The sequence below is a fragment of the Leptosomus discolor genome, chromosome 5 (assembly GCF_034619465.1).
Source record: "Leptosomus discolor isolate bLepDis1 chromosome 5, bLepDis1.hap2, whole genome shotgun sequence".
In the NCBI taxonomy this organism is placed as follows: Eukaryota; Metazoa; Chordata; class Aves; order Leptosomiformes; family Leptosomidae; genus Leptosomus; species Leptosomus discolor.
In genome coordinates, this window is record NC_141395.1 from 15,522,316 (window position 1) to 15,543,343 (window position 21,028).

Below are 21,028 nucleotides of genomic sequence, written 5' to 3' on the forward strand. Positions count from 1 at the left end.
AAAATCTGCAGTTAGCTTCTTATTTCTAAAAGATCCTGTGGAGAAAAGCAGTTTTGAATGTCAAAGTTCAGATCTCAGAGGGGCAACTGAGTGCAGCTGTAATGATAACAAGACCGTTGAATGTTAATGAATGATCACAGGGGAAAATAAGAGAAAGACCTGTCATGTTGTGTGTCCAACACACTTGTTAATGAGTGCTTGTCGCTAATGATATGTTTGCTGATGTCTTGTCCAACCTCATTTCAAACATGTCAGTTCATTACATTTCCAACACTGCTTGGGAAGGCTGTTTTATGCTATGCTACTTTTAATAAGTTTTTCCTAGTAATCCTTTGTTGCTTTAAAATTACTAGATCTTGATACTTTTGGGTTTTCAGGTACCCACACAGCACCTTTCCTGGTGTAGAAGTACACAGCCTGGAAAGCACAATAGTGTTAACCACTCTGAAACTCTAGTGTTAGGCTGTTGTACTGCCTGAGCAGCACTGTAGCCATTATTGTAAGCATTGATTTTTATTTCAATTTCTCAAAATTTTATTAATAACTATCAGTGGGGAGAAGCTTATGACTGCCCATCTGGAATTTCAGCAGCCAGTTCATTCCATCTTATCTTGTTTTTACATCTCACAGTATCAGCAACTTGATGTTTGTCTTTTTAGTAGATTTTTCGATGAAGGTAGGGGTTAAACTTCTACTAGCTTCAGTGAGAGGAAAGTTAGCTCACCCTCAACTGCTTCTAAAGAATCCTCTCTGTTCATGTCAATCCTTGAGAGAACAAAAGAAAAAACAGAGAGACTCTGGCTGATAAGAATCACTACTTTCAGATGTACAAGATGTGTGTTATGAAGTCATTGAATTACATTGTGTTGGAAGCAGTATATGTGCAGGACTGTGCAGCATATTGTGCTACAGTGTTGACTATGATTACGACCACTGGGACAAGTTATACAAGCAATACATTTGTAATATTTCTTGTGATTTTAATCTAACTTTTGTTTATCGCACATTGCAGCAGTGTTTCTTTGAACTCCAATTCAAAGGATCCACAAGCAGCATCCTGAACTCACTAAGAACCACAGAATTGCAGATCTATGAGCAAACTCTTTCTGCCAAACATCACAGAAATGATGAGAGTTTTGTGAGTGAATGTATGGTTTGCTGAGTGTGAACTGTCCTTACACTTAATGCTATACATTACTGGGAGAGTAATTTCTCCGTAACTTGCAGCTAGGTCTTGGAACAGACCTCTTTAAATAGTCTCCAGATGGTTGTTGTTACTTGCCTGTCATCTGAATGCCTCCATAATGACAATCTATTAAATCATCTGAGTGTCTTTGCACAGATAGTCCATTTAGGATTTTTATACACCTATTAGTGTTCTGTTGAAGTAATGTGTGGGATATTTGTAGCTCAATGAAAAATACATCCACTGCAATGCAAAGCAGTGACCACAAAGCTACTGGGCTCATCATGCCAGTGTATTGGGGATTAACTGGAAAGCTCATTCTCTGCAAGAACTCAGGCCAGGTAATCTGGTAAAACCATCTGAATACTTACATGCCCAGTTTTTAAAATCAGTTTAGAAAAGCTCCCATTCAGTGTTATCCAGGGTTTCACTGTTGAAGCATGAATAACAAAATATAAATCTCTTGTCTAGATCTTGCCTCTTCCTCTGTAATTGTCCGAAGGTTTCTGCAAGTGAGATTGAAATATTCCTCTCATCAAACAATTAAAATTTATTTCCTTAAGTTTTTGCCCTGTAAGTATCTTGTATGCTCCCTAGGCAAGCAGGATCTTTGATAAAGAGGGAATTTACTGAATGTGACTCTTAATAACGTCATGGCACATGTGCAGGGCTCAGACTTGTGAATCCTCATTAAAGAGTTTGCCTTTTACTCTGGGTCAGCTCGGCAGATTGGCCATTCAGGCTGTCCATGTTATTTTGCCCGTTGCTATCTCACCAGAACCAGCCAGGAAGCATCCTCCCTGCTAAGCTAATTGCTTCTAATTACGGTGTTCTCCTTATCATGCCAAGCCCAGTTGGGTTGTTATGGTGCAGGTTGTGCTTAAGCCTAGTTTCTGCTTTCTGTCACCTACAAAATCCCTTGCTTTGACAGTAAATGCAATGAAGAAGATGGGAATGGGCTCCCCAGCATGGTAAAGCATCAACATTTACAGTTAAGTGCAGATGCCAAGTCATATGTTGTTCTGTACCACCGTCCAAGCAGGGCATCATTCAACTTCTATGTAGAAAAATCTGAGAACTGATTAAAATGAGTGATCTGATATCCAACTGGGCAGTAAGATTTAGCTTTTAGCTTTTTGGCAAGAGTTTGTAGTGAGTTTGTGCAAGCTCATCAGCCAGAGTTCTCTGCTACCATTTGTTGCTATAACGGCATGGGCTGTGCTCTCAGGTACAGCTATGTTTGTAAAAGATAAGTGTTAGCCCTATGAGCCATATTATTATGTCTTGTCTCTCGGGGCCAAAGACAGCTGAAAGGTATCTAATATTCTTCAGATACCTGGCAACAGAAGATGCTGAAGATCTCCTGTGGTTCCTGGGAACCTTGCAGTTTCTCTCTTGCTCAGCATGCTCTGTAGTGTTTGCTTAAGCTGGTTCAGGGAGAAACACTTCTGTGGGCTACACTGACCTGTAATAGGTCTTCATCATAGAGTGACCGTTCGGAGCCCAGGGTCATGCTGATGCTCTCTCCAATGCAGTAAAGCATTACATTTCAATTGGTTTTTTGTTCCCTGCTTGTTGCAAGTTTTTTGCTGTTAACTTCCCATTCAATCCTCTCTCATTTAACAGAAGATAAGATCTGGACCGCAGTGCAGCACAACAACACAGGGCTAACCAGAGTCCAAGGAGCTGATCCGGAGAAGCCGTACACCATGTCCTTTAACTACAATAGCAGTGCAGAGCAGCTTGAAGCCATGATAAACAGTGCAGAGTACTGCGAACAGGAGGCAGCCTACCACTGCAAAAAGTCACGTCTTCTGAATACCCCGAGTAAGTGCCACGTTCCCAAATCTTTTCTTGTTTACTTTTATTGATTTATACAGCAGATACAGGCTGCACTGCGACTGAGGAGAAGAAGAAAGCAAAATGAATAGTAGCAATACAGAGTAGAGCAAAAGCCTTTTACTTTTGTATTGGGTTTGCGTGGGAAGGTTTTGGTAACAGGGGGGCTACAAGGCTGGCTTCTGTGAGAAGCTTCTAGAAGCTTTCCCTGTGTCCAATAGAGCCAATGCCAGGTGGCTCCAAGATGGACCCACTGCGGGCCAAGGCTGAGCCCATCAGCAATGGTGGTAGCGCCTCTGTGGTAACATATTTAAGAAGGGGTGGGGGGAACCCTGGCAATTACAGCCAAAGAGAGGAGTGAGAATACGTGAGTGAAACAAATCTGCGGACACCAAGGTCAGTGAAGAAGCAGGGGGAGGAGGTGCTCCAGGTGCTGAAGCAGAGATTCCCTTGCAGCCTGTCATGAACACAATGGCGAGGCAGGCTGTCCCCTTGCAGCCCATGGAGGTTAATGCTGGACCAGTCCGTTCCACGCCCCAACCACCCCAGCGGTGGGAACCCATGCTGGAGCAGGGGAAGAGCATTAGGAGTCCTCCCCTTGAGGAGGAAGGAGCGGCAGAAACAACGTGTGATGAATTGACCACAACCCCCATTCACCATCCCCGTGTACCACTGGGAGGAAGGATGTAGAGAACTCGGGTGTAAAGTTAAGCCCAGGAAGAAGGGACAGGTGGGTAGAAGGTGATTTAAGATTTAGTTTTTATTTTCTCATTACCCTACTCTGGTAATAAATTAAATTAATTTTCCCCAAATCGAGCCTGTTTTGCCCATGACAGTAGCTGGTGATTGATCTGCCTGTCCCTATCTTGACCCACAAGCCTTTCATTACATACACTCTCCACCATCCAGTTGCGAATGGGGAGTGATAGAGCGGCTTTGGTGGGCACCTGACATCCCACCACAACCTTCTTTAATACCACTGTGCAGTGCCTGTTCTTTGATGCAAGAGGATCAGAGATCTGCGGGGGAGTTTCCACTCTAAGTTCATGCCTACAAAGGCTCTGAAAGCTTCTACAATGGAAAGTACTACTTAGAAACCACAAAAGCTGTATTTAGCTTATGGCAAATGGATGTGTTTATTCATTTACAATTTTTAGCTGTATATTAACTATAGAAAGCATCCAGATTTCTCCAGACTTTTATGGTATTTCTGCTGAGGAGGGATGTACCCACTTTTGAGTCCCACAGCCCTGAATATGTTGTTTAAGGTGCTTGGCCGTACAGTTTCTGGGGCAAAACTAATTTTCCCTTCGTAATGGAAGGAATAAGTATTTTGCCCTGACTTAATGTAGCAGCAACAAGAAAGCAGAGGGTCTGATCAGACTGTGTGTGTCTGTGGTACCAAATTTCCAGTGGCTACTCGAGATGGCTGCCTTCCACTCAACTCTCTCTTGGACTCAGGATTTTACATTTGCTTATCGAGAGATGAATGAATCACATTAAGGGCAGGCTGCTGAATGTCTTCAAAGTCTCATCTGGCTACTTGTCTGTATGGTTCTGGTGACTCTTTGATTATTAGCAACTCTTAATTTTGTTAGTAGGTTAGAAGCAATGGGGGTTCCTATGCTGTTAAAATTATATTGCCTAATGAGATGTATCAAAAACCTGCCTGGTTCCAGCAAAGTTACTGTAACACTGAATGTTTGTGGATCCAGTAATGAGATACCTTACAGTTTACTTTTAAACCTATGAATATCTTTTGTTATCATCAGAATTTACCAGCCAAGAACTGCTTGTATTGCTAATCATTTTTTAAAGAATGGAATGTTAATATCAACATTCAGGGTAGAACACAAAGGGAAAACAAGGTGCAGCCATAACTGCTCATGAAGAGGGGGAACAAATACTTTCAGTGGCTTCTGTATCCCACATCACGCTTGACATATTAAAAAGATATATTCACACGGTGATTATTTCGAAAATATTTTTTTAAGGAGGAAGGCCACAGTTTTAGAGCAGGTCTACATGTGTTTACTTTTACACATTTCTGTGAGGTACTTGGTCATGTGTATGCAGAAAGGTACTCTGTCAGTGCATTTTGAGGTACCTCTTCTATGTGATCCCTCTATAAAGCTAGAGACACTTCTTAAGGATCCAAACTAATTTCTCGTTTTTAAAAGAAAAAAAAAAAAAGTAGTGACAGTCTTGTGTAAATTGGCAGTATCTCAAAGAGTTCTAAGATTTAAAGAGTTTCCATTCCTAAACTTGAAGGCGAGCTGCAAGTGCGAATAACTGGGGTGTTTTGCTGGACTCAGTGCAGAAGGTTCCCACCTGTGTTATTTATGCCAAGAAGTGACTGGAGGGAGTTTGATTTGGGGCTAGGGCAACAGAACAAAGATCAAAACTCCTGGGTTTTGTTTCTTGATTCAGCCTAGACTTTTGGATGCCTGAAGCACTATGTTGTCTCTGTGTTGCCAGGGTATCATAATGTGTAATTACAGTTAACGAACCACACTTCAGATGTCGGTACACAATGCACATGTATCAATGACAATGCTGCATTTGTAGGCCAGCGGAAAATATTACATGTTCTAATCCAGCCTGCTGAATATCACCACTAATTAATATCTCTGGACTGATCCCGGCAGTGAATGCTTGATAGAAGGGCATCTCCCAGAGGTATATCTGATCTTGACAGAGCTATGAAAGTTCCCCTTCCTGCAAGGAATCTAATCCATTTCTGAGCTTCCTCTTGTTTTGGACTTTGTTCTTTTTTTCCGAGGAGATGGTATGCATGATTAGGGTATCTCAGCTGGTAGCCTAAATCCTTGTCTTCAGGATCTAAACACCATCATGCTTCAGAGAGAAGCAATAAAACGATTTTTCTTTCCTTTTGCATTCATAACTTTACTCTCCAGCAAATATGCATATTGTTACATAGCAATTTTGGCTCTCACAGCTTTGACATGGGGAAAAAAAAAAAAGAAAAAATCATGTGCCTGCGCAAAGGGACAAGTATGGCACTCTGGGCTGCCTCAGAGAGAAATCAAGGGAGGCTTCTGGCTTGCATAAAATTGTTCAAGTTTATACCAAAGACTTTGTCTTTCCTCTCTTCCTACTACCTCTTGCCCTGAAGACATAGGCACATCCCCAGTGGGTGTGATTCAGCGTAATCTCCCCATTGAGTTACTTGGATTTACATCTGCAATGTGTCAGACATGCAATCTGGCAGTTGGCAAAGGAGTTTACTCATCTCCACCTCCTGCTGTCTGGAACAGCCTTATCAGTTCTCACTGTCATACTATGTCTTAGCTGCAAGCGTGTCTTTGAAAACTGGAATTAAATTGCCCTGAACTGCATTTTTGTACATATCTGCCATTAGATGGATTTTCAGGAGGTTTGTGAACATCAGAATAGATGTTTGTTTATCAAAGGAATAGCTGGCTTTCTCATGATGCTGGCAAATGAAACTTATAATTTATGACCAGTAATTTCAAGTCTCTTGTGAATTCTCCGTGTTGTTGGAGAAATACTCACATAACTGGAGCAAATCTGACAGTTGGCATTAATTAGGAAAGTCATCCACACTCTTTGCAAAAGGTTGCAGACTTCACCGTCACCTCATCCTTAGAAGCACAGACCAAGACAAGCTATCAGGAAAGGAGGGGCTTGGGCTATATCTAAATATGCTGTCTGTATTCTTGGAATCTGAAAAGAAATTTAGGCCCCTGAGGCTCTGATTTCCTTTCTTTGTGGAGCATCTCAGGTAATACCTAGGAAAAGGTTATGTGTACAAGGATAGGTGCATGTGTGCACATGAACGTTTAATTATTCTGTTAACATAAAAGATATTTGAAAGTATCAAAACACTTATTACCTGTATAAACCCTCAGCTCTGACTGAATTTGCTCAGTTTTCTAGAAGCAGTGGGTGTACTCAAAGGCTTTACACTTGGGAAACTGCCTCACATCCACCATATAAAGGACTTAACACAGTGATGACTGTATCGGTAGCAGGATAGGTTGCTTTACAATACTTTGGCTGACAGTTTGTCAGGTTCATAGCACATTTGCGTAGGCAGAGACTGAGAAAAGATCAGTCCTAGAGCAAAATCAAAGAAATTGGAATGTCTTTAGGTGGTGTTTTTTTCCTGCCTTCTTCCTTATTTTTCTTGTTCCAGTAGAATTCCCACACTATGTCACCTCAAGTTTTGATTTCAAACATTCATTGTAAACTACACACCTCTTCCTTGAACTTTCTGCCTGTCCCTCTTAAGATTTGCAAGTCCCAGTATTATATCACAGTATTATATGACCCAAATTTCCACTCCTCTTCTTCCTTCTGCCTCCCAGCTAGACCTGTATCTTGGTGCCAAGCTGCACCACGTGCCATCTCCAGGTCTGTGACCCCTTATGGCAGACAGCTGTTTGCCCTCACCTGTGAACCACTGCATTTGCATTCTGTAGGTCTGTTATTGGAGAGAAAGATGTAGTGCTACCTCACAGCAGGGATCATGTCCTAGTTTCTGAGTTTAGACTCAGTTCTGCTGCGGAGACAGTTCAGTGGTGTTTTATCTATGCCCTGTACGTTGCTAGAGCTCTTTGTCTGTGCAGGGTCCCTCTAGTTCCAGATGAGACCTCCAGTGATGTCAGAGCTAAGAAATGTACTGCAGGGTCCTGCCTCAATAGTGACTGCTGGAGGGATGCAGCTTAGGGTGAGTACACAAGTCTGGATATCTTCAGCAGATCCCTCAATAGGTTCTCATCACCTACAGTGCATTAGAGTTTATGCCATTGATGGTCCCCTTTAGTATCCACTATGCATCTGGTGTTCATCTAATCACTTTTTGAACTTTGTTATATTGTCTGCCTCTGCAGCCTCCTAGGAAAGCAAGTTCCAGGAATTCCTTACTCGCTGTGCACAGAACTGGTTTTTTAATGTTTTTTAAACTAAGGTTTTACTCAGTGCACTGAGTTCTGGTATTGCAGAATGCGGTGAATCACAGTTCTGCACTCATCCAGTGCTTTTAGCTTTTAGTCCTTTTAGCTATCCTTCTTGGACCTTCCCTAGCTTTAGTATTTTTTTCAATAGAAGTGACCCACAGTGTTTAAGGCGTGGTTTGCACCAAGGTTTCTTATAATGAAGACACCACTTTTTAGAGCAGTACAAATCTTTTTGGAGCAAGGTGCGTAAAACCTGGGTTCTGATGAAGTTTTTTGCGTAGATGTACCATGAGGTGATATAAAATGACCCATAACAAGCAGTCATTTACCAGTGGGGTTTTGCTATTATTTCATGCCTTTCAAATATAATTTCCATTTTATCATTCCAGGTACTTTAAATTGTTATTACATTACCAGGAGACTATTTGTCGTTGCACAAAATAACTTTAAATTGTTATTGCATTACCAGGAGACTATTCGTCATTGCACAAAATAACATAGAACAGGGCAGACTGCCCTCAAAAAGTGGTTCATATGAAAGGGAGTGGTGGATAGGTGGTACATATAAATTGTATGTTGTAATTATTCTTGGGTAATTAGGATCCCTTTCTTAAGAATGATTGACCTGTCGTATGTGTTTCCACCACCGTACCTTGTCTCTCCCCTCCAAAGTGGCAGTGCTGACAGCTTCTCACAAGCACAATTTTAGATAAGTTGTGCTATATTTAGAGACTTTTGAAAGAGTTCGACGTAGTAATGCAACATGCCCTCTTATTTGTAGGGAGAGATTTAGAGACTGTTTTTAAAGATGGTATATTCTTAGTAGTATGCAGCTGATTAAAATGCAGATGGTCTAAATGGAAAAAAAAAAACTGCTGTGTGTGGGATGTAACTTGGCATCTAGCATGCATGTATCTGTGAGTGTGGAAATGTCGTTATCCTAATTTCTGACCCTTTACTTCCCTCGCCATGTATGATCCCTCCTGACTGGTCGTGAGGCAAAGTGTGCTGTAGCTGCCAAGGGAGGAATGGCAGGTGCTTTCATTACTTCTCCTGTAGTCCCATTGTGTTTCTCTGAAATTGCAGTGCAGCCAAGAGGCCAAGCAATGGGAAAGACATGGGAAGAATTCCTTGCTCAGTCATGCACTGGGTGGCTTCTAACCCAGTGGGAGGAAAGCATGCTCACTCCTTGAACCCTGCTGCAGGAGAGGATAGGCTTAATGCTACGTGGCATACTTCTGCAGTGACACCAAAAGGGCATGAGTCTCCTGGGACTACTCCAGTGAACACTGGAGCACCATTATCTATGGGTTTTTTTGGACACAATATGTCAAGTGAATTTAAAAACATTTCCTGAAGTGGGGACTTGGTAGAGTAGTGAGGAAAGAGCTTGTATAGGTAACTCCTGTTTGCTTCTGTGGAATATGTCCTTTATACTTCTGCAGTCACTGGATACTTCTGTTGTTTTTTTGTTGTGGGTTTTATTTTTCCTCCCTTTAATGTTGTTTGTTTGTAGTTTTTAAGTCTAAGGAGCAATTCTGGAATTACACTTCTATTATTTTTTTTTTTTAAGAGACATTTTGCAGTTTACCTGGAAAACAAATTTGTCAGTCCAAACTGAATAGATCTACTGTGTTTTACTGACGTGGAAAGTACCTCTTCCAATATACAGGAAGCTTGTACTGAGGTATTAATGAAGACACATAGGACAGGTAAATGAAATGTAATCCTAGACAATAGATTTTGAGCCTGGAATCTGGAAGTCATTGTGTGAACTGTTATTGGTGATGCTGTAAGGCAGTCAGTGCTATGAACTGATGCTTCAAGATGTTTGCTTAACCTCTGTAATCCATTAAGTTGGGACTTTTGTTCCAAAAGAACCTCTGGTTTGTGCTTACAGCTCAGTAATGAAGAAACCTTGAGTTCAGGGAACTCTGAAGTCCAAGTAAGAGTTTGGAAATAGATAGTTTTAGGAGACACACGAGTGTGCCAGAACCAAACTTGTCCTAATGATACCTCGGACTTGAGAGACCCAATCATGTAAGCTATTCATACACACAATTTGATGAAGGAAATAATTATGCAATTTTTTCAGGCTGTCCCAGCCAGCATTCCCTTAATCACGAGCAGCGATAGCCTTTTTTCATTTGCAGGACTCAGCGTATTGTTAACAATAAATAAATAATGGCAATTAGAAGCAAACAGCTAATCCATAGCTTGTTATATTAATGGGTCATTATCTATGACAGCAACCTGTCCACCATTCAGGAAAGGAAGCAGTACTGCTGCCTGAGCAGAAAAGTGTGCCTTCACCCTCATTAAAGCCACAGCAGGGAGTGTGTTCTCATCACACTTCCATTTGTCTGCTTCATTTGGCTGTCCTACTTTGAGAATCTTGGGCTCCATTAGACTCAAACTGTCTTATTGACATTAAACTAATTTCTCTATCAAATTTGATCCAGTGCAGAGAGTGATGTATTCTGATTCTGGAGAATAGAAGATGTAAATCATAGTGGTGGAAGAGTTCTCAGCTGACCTCTTCTACCAAGATGCCATATGAGTGAAGCAATAGTAATTTACATTTCTATTCACGCTATCTTTGAGGATAGCAAAATATTTGAGGCTGTAATCTCTCAATTTTATGTGTATTTTGGGTTCATTTGACTCCTGTTTTAGATCTGGGGAAAAAAGTTTGTGCAAACAAGGCATTTGCTGAAAATCAGGTGGGATGGATCAAGTGAATGGGACAGAGCCCATATGCTTTGATTTCGCTTTAATTGGTCTAACCTATCCAGAAAGACAGAGGTGTTAGGAGGCTATACACAAAATGAACAATGACATAATTTAATTACATAGTGTAATTAGGAGGAAAGAAAATGTAAGCTTATGGAAAAATGGGTCAAGTTTTTACTCTGTACAGATTGGGTTAGACTCAGATTCATTGCTTGTAAATTTTAAGTCCAGAATTTTAACCCCTTTACAGTGTGAACATGGCTTATGGGAAATGTATTTTCTATTTTTAGAAGTGTGAAGTCAGAGACAGGGGAAGAGAAACAATGATGATCAGCTGAAGGCTGTATTTTCAGATTACTTTGTGCTTGGTGTTCAAACAGCAACAGAACAAGAGCCTTCCCTAAAGAGTATTTAGTTCAATGTTTTGCTGATGTGAACCATCTGATGTTGAGGGGAGCATAAAAGTATCTCTTCTAAGTGCCTGTTACTCTCTTTTGTAAAAAACAAACAAACCAAAACAAAACAAAACAACAAATCACCAAAATACAGAGGGTAAGCAATCGTGCTTGGAGAAAATGTCTCCAATTCTCTGGGGAAAAAAAGTTGTGTACTGCTTCCCCTCCCAAGAAGCATCTAAAAGCAATTGAGAATTATTTACCTCCCCCCAAACCAGATTGATTTGGGGAGGATCAGATCTGACTGAGACTTGACAAGTAGCTAGAAGGATGTGGTGACCTAAGAGAAAACAACCCGTTTAAAACTTTCTTTACAGAAGCTTTTTTCATATCTGCTGGGCCAGAAAGATTGAGAACAAAAATTAAAAAGTTTCTGAGCCTGAATTTATTTCAAGCCCCTTTGGTCAGATGAAGGCTCAGACATTTAATGGGGATTGTGTTTAGCCAAGGGGTGTGTTCCTTGCCTGAGCTGTTCAGGACTCAAAACAAGAGCCTTCTTCCTTTGCTCTCCAGAGCAGAATTCAAAAGTCCCATAAGAAAACATTCTTCTTTTTTTTTTTTTTTTTTTTTTTTTTTTTAACATTAGTATTTAGAAAGGTTAACTAATTAAACTATGCAGTCCTCCTCTAAAGGTAGTTTTCTAGGCTTGTTTAGCAGAGAAGAAAATTGAGGCATCAGAGTGCTACTGATGACAATTTCACCTGAAACGGGTATGGACCATTAGATCTATTTGAAAGTACCACCCTAAAACCAATGGCCAAGTTTGTGCAGACACAAAAAAGAACCATAAGAAGAGTGTTTCTTCACAGGTGAACACCTCTGAAGTCTTGCACTCCAAGTCTGAGATTTATATAGGTACCTCTTGTGCCTTTCCTTTGTGCTGCTAGTCAAAGAATGAACTTGTCATCCATTAGAGGTACATTTGTTTTTTCTAGAGAATCCCAAGACTGCTTTCTTTATTAGACACTCGAATGCCATGTGGACAGCCCTGTCTGTCTTGCTCATAGATGTTTTGAGGAAAAATAACATCACCTGACAATGAGTGCAATGCATTGAGAAAGTGTTAGCTTAGCCATGGTGGCTTGAATCTAGGTATGGGTCTCAACACAGACAGATGCAGCATGCAGGGATTCATAATCTGGTCTTCAGAGTCTGTGTCCAGTACTGCCGACTCAATGCTAGAATTCATCCCACTGGTGATAGATAGCTGTTCTTACCCACAGAGACCATTACAACTATTCTATCTGTTGCCTGGTCATACTTGTTACTCTAGTAATAGTTACTAGTAACGTGTTACTCTAGTATCTGGTGTAACCATACAATAAGGATGTTGTATTCCTTTGTAAAGGGCTAGAAGGGATTCTGTGTACTTAAAAAACAGTGCCCTTGTTTTTGGAAATGACCCCCGTTAAAGCTGTTGGAAGTGGGCCTGCATTTCTAGGATGGGATCTATATAGTCTTACTGTATCTGTCTTAAGGTTATGTGTTCAGCCCAAGGTAGATGCCCAGGTTCTTCCAGGCAGAGAGATACACAATCGAAGGTGATACTTTCAACTTGCTTTCCAAACAGGAACTGATCAAGCAGATTAAACTTTGTATGTTCTCGTGTTTCTGCCTAGTGAATAGCATCTCTCCCAACTATACAGTTTTGGTTATTTTATCTGTGCTGCTGATTTTTTGCAGTTTAGCACATTGTTTCTTTGTTTTTTTTTCTTTTGCTAAAACAATACTTCAATTGATGGTGGAGTAATAAATGATGCTTTTTTCCCCTACGGTTTTGTGCTTTAGTGTTGAGCTTCTGTATGGATTGTCTGATATCTACTGGGGATCAAAAATGCAATCTTTTCTTAGGCTGGGTATGAGGAGGATCTCTCTGTTTTCTGCTTAGGCAGTACCTGAAACCTGTAGGAACATGTTTCTGTCACATGTGCTTGAAGTTGGCCAGTGGGTTCATAAGTTACTTGAACAACCAACACGTGTGCATAAACATTCACGTAGCGTGTTCCAATATGTCTCATTTTTCTAGAACATCAGGTTGAGATTACTGTCTAAAGCCCACTAGACTCAATAGGGTTTAGAGAGTACTATATAGTTTCTGCTGACTCCAAGTGTCCTAGTGCTGGAAGGAAGTCTTAATTTGGGCTAAAATGAGATGCAGATGCACGTTTTTTCTCGCCATGCCAGATACACAAATGTCTGTCTCCTCCTCAACATAGGAACAAAAACGTAAACCGAATGTGCATCCTTAACTCAACTGAACTTCATCAGTATTCATTAGTCTTTCCTAGATCTTTGGACACATGCTGCTGTGCTAGATTCAGTGGCTGTCTGCTTCATGTGATGCCTGTTTCTTTATCCAGGACGCTTAGTTCCATGTCCCTCTTTCCCTATATCTTTGGTTTTCCAAAAAAGCTTAAAATGACATGTCTAATTTACAACATTTAGTGATTCAAATATATCAACATTAATAGTGCATGAAAAGTGCTCCCAGAAGCTTACTCTACAATCAGTAGCCATTTTCTGTTCTTCTTTTTGTTCAGATTTTCTAATTCAATGCGATCAAAACATTTGTAGCAGCACTTGTTGGTAGGAAAGAAAAGATGGTAATGATTCTTGGCTGTTCTTTTTCTGAATTTTCTATTACTGAACCTAACTCAGGTCTGACAGGTTTGTTTTACTGAGGAGTCCAAGCCTATGATGGGTTGTTTTGAGAAATGAACAGACATCTGAAGTGGCTCTGAAGAAAAAGTAATGTCAATTGCATGATATGTTTTTTTTTAAAATGCTAACTTTTCTTTTAGCTGCTGGTTCAAATGGTCAGTACAGTCCATAAAATTATCTATTGATACAGATAGAGTGCTTTCCTTTTGGGAAGGTATGTGTTTGCATAGTAATGTAGATATGTGCAGAGAGGTTAGGAGGAAGAGAGTAGTGAACGTTGACTGTGATTATCAACTCAGGATAGATGGATCACTGTCAGGCCTAGTGCAAGACAAGTTAGTGTTGGTTACTCTTTTCCCCATTGAGCTAAAGGCTTGCTGTACATTAGTATTTGTTTACCTCCCATTGTCACTGTGATTTCAAGCTCTCTGATTTTACCCAGATGAAACCGTTCTGGTTTGTGGTAGATGTTTAGGGGCTGTTCATCGGAGAGAGATCTTCGTGACTGAAAGCTAACATAGCAACAGAGGATAGGATTCTAGGAGGAGTTGTTTTGTCCTGAAGTAAGTTCTGTTTCAGCTCCTTTTGGCTTTTTCTCTGGTTATGAAAGTCCGTTTGGTCCATTTGTTTTGCCATTTTAATATCTGTCACTGAACTGGGGAAGGTCCTCCTGGCAATGAGCATTTTTCAGATTCTGTTTTGGGGTCCTGTTTCCCAAAGTCTCCACATTCAAAGCAGTGTCAGCTTTCTAGGTCACTTCTTTCCCAGTGCCCACTTGTGTTCTGGATTCAGACAAAGAGATTGTGTTGCATTTTGTTTACTGCCTCTCTGAGACATGCTAGGGCCACCAGTCAATCTGCAGAACATTAGAAGTACCTACTTAATAAAGGCAGAATTTTATTGAGTGAATAATTACATCCTATTACTGCTGAAGTAATCACCTTAGATACAACCGATGCCTCCGGAGGGAGGAATGTTCTTTCCAAAATGCCACCCTGGACAATTCATTTTACTTGTGTACAAAGCTCCAGAATCTGTCTGACCATATTGTACTACAGGTTGTCATGTTTTCAGAGGATGAAATTTATGTTCCATGAAATATGCCATTGCCAGAATTAATAGGTAAATGAGCAAAGTGAAACAGACCGTTAGAACCATTGTAATATTGTAGTTGCTGGGTTGTGGCACAAAAGCAGAAACTAATGGGTAAACATAATCGTATTATAGTGACAGGAGCTATCAATGTATAGTACACAACTGTGGTTACACAATGGAAGGCAGTCAACCGTTGTGAAATATGATTTAGCAGATAGGACAGTTGCAGGTAATCTTGCTTAGAACAATGATTTCCTTGGCTAGTTTGTTTTAGCTGATGGAAAATGATAAATGGCAGCTATTTCTTTCCTATCCTACTGGAATTTCGTTTCAATTTTGCTTTAATAATTTTCATAAACCTTTTTTTATATTATTCTGGACCACAATACTGAGATTTTTGAGTTGCAGAAATGTTCCTGAGGCATGAACAGATTGTTCCTGAATATTCATGCAAGTAGGAATTCAGCCAAAAGTCTTTGGAGTAAATGTTCACTCTAACACCTTGAAGTCTTTTTGATGCCCTTGTCTTTATTTCTGCTCTAAAATGATCCTTCATAATTTTAAGTGAACACTCAAACAATATCTAATCAAGATAAACAATTCATAGGCTGAACTGTGTTTGTTTAACATGATTAAAAAGCTTTGCATAACTAACATAATCATATCATTCTATTAAGGGACAGCTTGAGAGAAGCTACAATATCAAATGATTCAACCAAAAAAATACAAAGCTCAAAGATATGCAGGAACAGTTCCATTGGATTCAGTATATTTATACTGATTTAGGCAAGTAAGATGGTGGATTAACTCCTTAGTTATTGCATCTCTTATTAAATTCCACTTTAGTGTAAAACAAACTATGAAACATAGAAACATTGTAAAAAATGAGATGTGTAGAGAAGCCAACAAGTTCATCCGTAGCTTGTTAATGCAGTATTTGCAATCAGAGTCTGAACACTTCAGCACCGATAGATTGAAAAACCAATACTATGTTCCTATCATAGAATAGACAGGTATACCCTGCACAGCTGAAGTAGAGGGGGGTTGAGAAGCATCTTTAAGCCTGGTTACTGGAGTGGTGCAATATAAATTAGAATACTTTCTCTGGCCATTTTTCAGAGCCAGGAAAGGAGTTGATGCAGGAGCTCCTTCAGATCACTGTGCCACTCAAGAGTTTACCCATGCAGGAGGACTTTGTCAGTGATGACTGCCTAAAATAGAATAAGAGCTGCTTTATTCTGCTAAAGTGGTGCAAAGTAGTTGGAGCACAGGAGAGAGTTGGGTGCTCAACTGTTTAGCTTTCTCCCTCAGACGTTTTCACCCCATGCATATGCAAAAAAAAAAAAAAATCAGTTACTTTGGTCTTCACTGAGCAACTTCTTTTGAGGGAATATGTAGTGGGGAATTCAGTCTTAGTAATCTGTTATAGGGAAGGCTGAAATGGTTCAGAGCTAGTCTGGGCAACAGCCAGCATTGCAAATTGCATCCTTGGATGGCAAGCCAACCACAGGTTTCTCTACACAGCAAAATAAAACTCTGTGGAAATACCTGAGCTAGTTTAGATCATGGAATTCAATACATGTGTTTTATCATACCTTTCAACAACACATAAATGTTTCCACTGAACAGTGTGTGAATCTGTACAGCTACTGCCACCTGGTACATTAGTTGTACCTGAGTTTCGACCTGACACTAGTTTTTAATGAATAGACACACTTTATTGCTTTCACCCACAGAAAAAACAGGCACAACCAACTGACATTGCAAATACAGAGGTAAATCTTGAAATGTTAGTCCTCAAAGTCCTGCTTCCTTTTATCAAGAGAATGCTGTCTTACTGTTATACCATACTACTTAATGTGAGATATTGCTATGATGAGTGTAACCCATGACAAAATAGAGAAAACTTGCATGCACTAAATGCAGAATTAGATGACTAGTTGAGTGATAATATATTGCCTAACCTAATGAAAAGACATTATCTTTAAATAATGGACCACATCGTAGATTTAATTATCCCAAGGCAAGGTAGTAGGTGCTTCACGCAGACAAGGTCAATTACCTTATCCAGAAGAGCCTGTTTGAAGTGTATTATGAATAATTCACAGACATAGAAATTAGCTTTGAAAAAGTGTCCCAGCTATAACGTGATGAAAGCATTCAATTTCTTTTTTAATGTATTTAAGATAACACCCAAAGGACAATTATGGCTGCTTAACTATAAGACTATTTAAATGACAAGAAATGACAATGGTGTGGTCAAACTCACATGAACGCACTAGGCAGAGGGAATCATCGTCATCATGGCATAATCGTATCAGGCCACAAGAAACTGATTTCAAACCTAATCCTGTAGTTTTAAATGCTGAATGAAATTTGATCAAAGATTGATTAATTTATTAACTAATAGAGAAGACACAGTTGTTGCTGTACTAGCTTTGTTTATTTTGTTTATTCAGGGCTTTTCGTTCTTTGTTTTTCTGGTGTGAAAGTGAAGGTCCAGAGTGATTGACTAATTGGAGAGTTTGACAAACCCAAAGGTGGAACCAGAACGTTTAATTTTCCGTCTTTAATCAGAAGACCGGTCTTCGGCTGTAAACACTAGATTACACTGTTGCTAAGACAGTATTGTTCCAGTCTAGGACTATTTAACATTAGAGTTAAAATTATGACGGTAGCCATGGTAGCAGAAAGCATACTCACTTGACATATGGTGACCTTAGGTGTGAATTAGAAATACAATAAACCTGTAAGTCTGGGGAATAACATGCTCTCTCAGCATATTTTGATTCCACAGGCAAAACAATAACCTTAACTTTCTCTCTTTGACTTTGCAATAAGTGGTAATGGCCAGGGGAAATCCCTCCGGGGCTGCAGTTTTCTAAGATGCCTGGCAAGAAGATGGCTAATTTATCAGGTACCTCAGTTTAAGTATTGAAATGTAATAGTGACATTTCATGGCCTTTGAGTTTACCTGCTTTATTTGCTTGAAAGGGAGCATTCAGCAGAATTTTCGAGGGTGCTATAGAATCGTGTATCTAATGAGGCGTATAGCTGGCCTAGTCCTGTTTCCATTCACGTCAATGTCAAGAATCCCATTTAGTTCAGCAGGAGCAGGCTTTGGATCCCTCGTACCTTCAAAAGTTGGTTTGAATAAAGGGGAACAAAAATTTGACAGAGTGTCCATTTATATAATGGGCTGCTAAACTATGTGATGAAGTAGGAAACCACCACAAAGAGACAGGAAAGAAAACTTTCATTAAAGTAAACATACTGAAAAATAGAAAGCATGGGAGTTGAATTTTTTGGTATTCTCCACCATCCATCTTTTCTCCAAGGATCAATTCTCCAAAATAAGCTTTATAATTCCCTTTCCTCTCCCTTCACACAGTCATTGGCCTCCACCCCAGTGGTTTCTGGGAGGACTTGATAAAGACTAATCTGAGCCTAAGAGACTTGCTAGCTGATGTACTTATTTGCATGCATGAATGTGAACAGATGTTTACATAGTAGTGTTAAGTAGGCCAGCTGTTTGGAAGTCATTTATGTATTTTATTTAAAAGTAAAGCTGTACAGTTAAAACCTTTACTCACAATGTGGAAGAGAAAAGAAAGCCAAATTCAGACCAATACGTTTCTTTCTGTATTTGGGGGTTGCTTCTTTTATGCACATCAGGTTTTTTACAGCATAATACAGCTGCATCTTACCTGAATCTCTGGGCATCTGCACCATATCTTGACCAGTTGCATGTGAGTGGAAGAAAATATACAGCACAGCGTCGACACTGCCTAATGCCATTTGTCTGAGGGTGAGGGGAGAAAAAAAGCAATACTGAGATGAGGGGAGGGGGGAAAGTTGTCACTTTACAAGAGGTTGCATATTGCTGATTGTTTCTTCAGTCTGTTCTATAATGAAGCATACATCAGGGTAATGTTTGCCTTTGCATTTGTTCTGCTCTTCATATGTGAAAAAAAGCATAATCCTTAGGAGTGTGTTACAGCCATAAATGTGTAACTTACATTATTAATTCCTTCAGGTAAATCTGAGTGGAAAAGCTTCCATTATGGAGGTGCACATATTCATGCAGGCTAATGTGTAAAGAGAAGAACCTGGAGGGAGGGGCTCTCAAATTTTTAAAAGTAGTTTGCCCCTCATGGATTTCCATTTTATCCGACCTGGGACTGGCTCTGAATTACGAGTCTTGGGTCTGATCTTGCCCGTGACTTCATTTCCTCTGATCCCTGGCCCCGTGGGGCTTGAAAAGAAAGTAGGCAAATGATGTGGACAGTTAATGGAAGTGATTGAGCCCAGTTAGTTTTTGCATAGGTGTTGGAGAACTCTAACAACTTATATTAATGCCAAAACCCTACACCAGTCAGAGAGAGACCTAGCTGCCTCAGTTGTATTGTTTCCACCCAAGCATCACTACATGAGGGAGATGCCTACATCTCTCCAAACCAGTAATAGACAGCATTTGTAGTAGGTTATACTTGTCTTGAGAATGGTACATCCAGGTAAGGAGCCTTACTGTTGGAAGGAAAGATGGTGATGTATTTGATGATCTTATGGGATTTTGATTCACAGCCTTGATGCAGCCCGCAAGAAAGGTTTGACTTGCATCAACAGTGATGAAAGTCCTATGGTAGAAAGTTACATTGTGCATGAAGATCTTGATTCTTACTTCATGAAGCTTGTAGGTTGACTGGATGGCACCGGTGGTGGTTCTTTCTCTTGCCATTAAATACAGAAGGCACATAGATGAGGCCATCTCAGTTAAGTGCGGAAAATTACATGAAATGAACACAAGATTATGAGCACATAATTACTCTGAAAATAAGGACTGTAACTTTGTTGACTGTATAGTCCATTAGAAGAAAGAAAATGAAAAAAAAGGTATTTGATATGCTTATTGCAACCTATGCGATCCTCACAAATGATGTTGTGGCTGGAGTCCTCTCAAAAGTCAAGAGCTGTGCTCCAGTACTGCTGATTTCTTATCAGTGAATGAGGCCAGGTCATCTTCTGCTGGATTGGGATAAAATGCCCTGATCTTGCCAGAGGGCAGGAGGTGCTCTCTCTGAAAACTGTCAAGCTTTGTGGCTGACCCTTTGGTGCTGGGTGTATGCCAATACCTTTCATAGAGCCGCTGAAGTGCCCAGCCCCACTCTGCAGTGTGTGTGTGTCTGCACGCGTGGTGGGGGAAGGAGTCTGTGAATCCACACGGTTCTGTTTAGTGTGTGGAAAAAGGAAGGACTGGTGGCTTCTCGTGGTTGCATGGTTGTTCTTCTGCAGCCTCTGCCCATTCACTGTAGTGGTAAAGCTACAACTGACTTCTTCCTTCTGTTCCAGGAGCAGAAAACTGTGTCTTGAGCTGAATAATAATCTCTGTTAGTGACAGTAGAGCTACAGGGCATAGCTGAACAGTTCATATTCTATCCACTATGGTCTGTGCATGAGTGCATGTACACAGCCATGCATATATCCTTCTGTTTGCTGCAGTTGTACAGAGGGATATACAGGAGCCTGAGACCAATTAAACAGCAAAAACTAAATAGGATCTATTTGAAAGATGTAAACTCATTTCTAACGGGGTGAAGAAAAAAGAGCTGTAAATTGATTATGGTGTTCCACAGAGAAGACAGATTGTTGTCATCCTGACCTTTAAAGCTGGTCAGGATATATCAATAGGAGCATCTTCTGAGTACAGTATTCTATGAATTTTTTCATTTATATTCTCGTTTTTCTCCTTACATGCTGGCTTGGAGCCAGTTCATTTCATGGTCTTGCCTATACATATGTTCTGCTACAGCTGCATTTTTCCAAAGTGCCCAATTTCACAGCACTCCAGCCTTCCTTAGGATGACAAATGATGCCCCTGCTGCTCTGACCAACAGAACTGTAATTGCAGCCTGAGACGGGGACAGCTGAACCAGTGCCGTACTGCAGTTTGGGTATATCCTTAAGTTGAAACTTGACTGCATTTGTTTATTGTAGTCGAGTTTCTAATTCCACCACTTAAGGCATTAACTGCTGACGTTAATTCTAATATTGAGGAAAGCAGAATTGCTCAGCAGTTGAAAGCAGTGTCAAATCAGCAGTTATTTATTTACCATTGC

At 40.3% G+C, this 21,028-nt stretch overlaps 1 protein-coding gene across 1 annotated transcript in view; it reads left to right on the top strand.

Annotated features, from left to right (window-relative positions):
• CNTNAP5 (contactin associated protein family member 5) overlaps nt 1–21,028 on the top strand; it is a 291,688-nt gene that overhangs the window by 206,284 nt on the left and 64,376 nt on the right. The window contains exon 13 of the mRNA XM_086464950.1: nt 2,813–3,013. Within this exon, the coding sequence (XP_086321076.1) occupies nt 2,813–3,013 (201 nt within the window). The remainder of the gene's footprint in view (nt 1–2,812; nt 3,014–21,028) is intronic.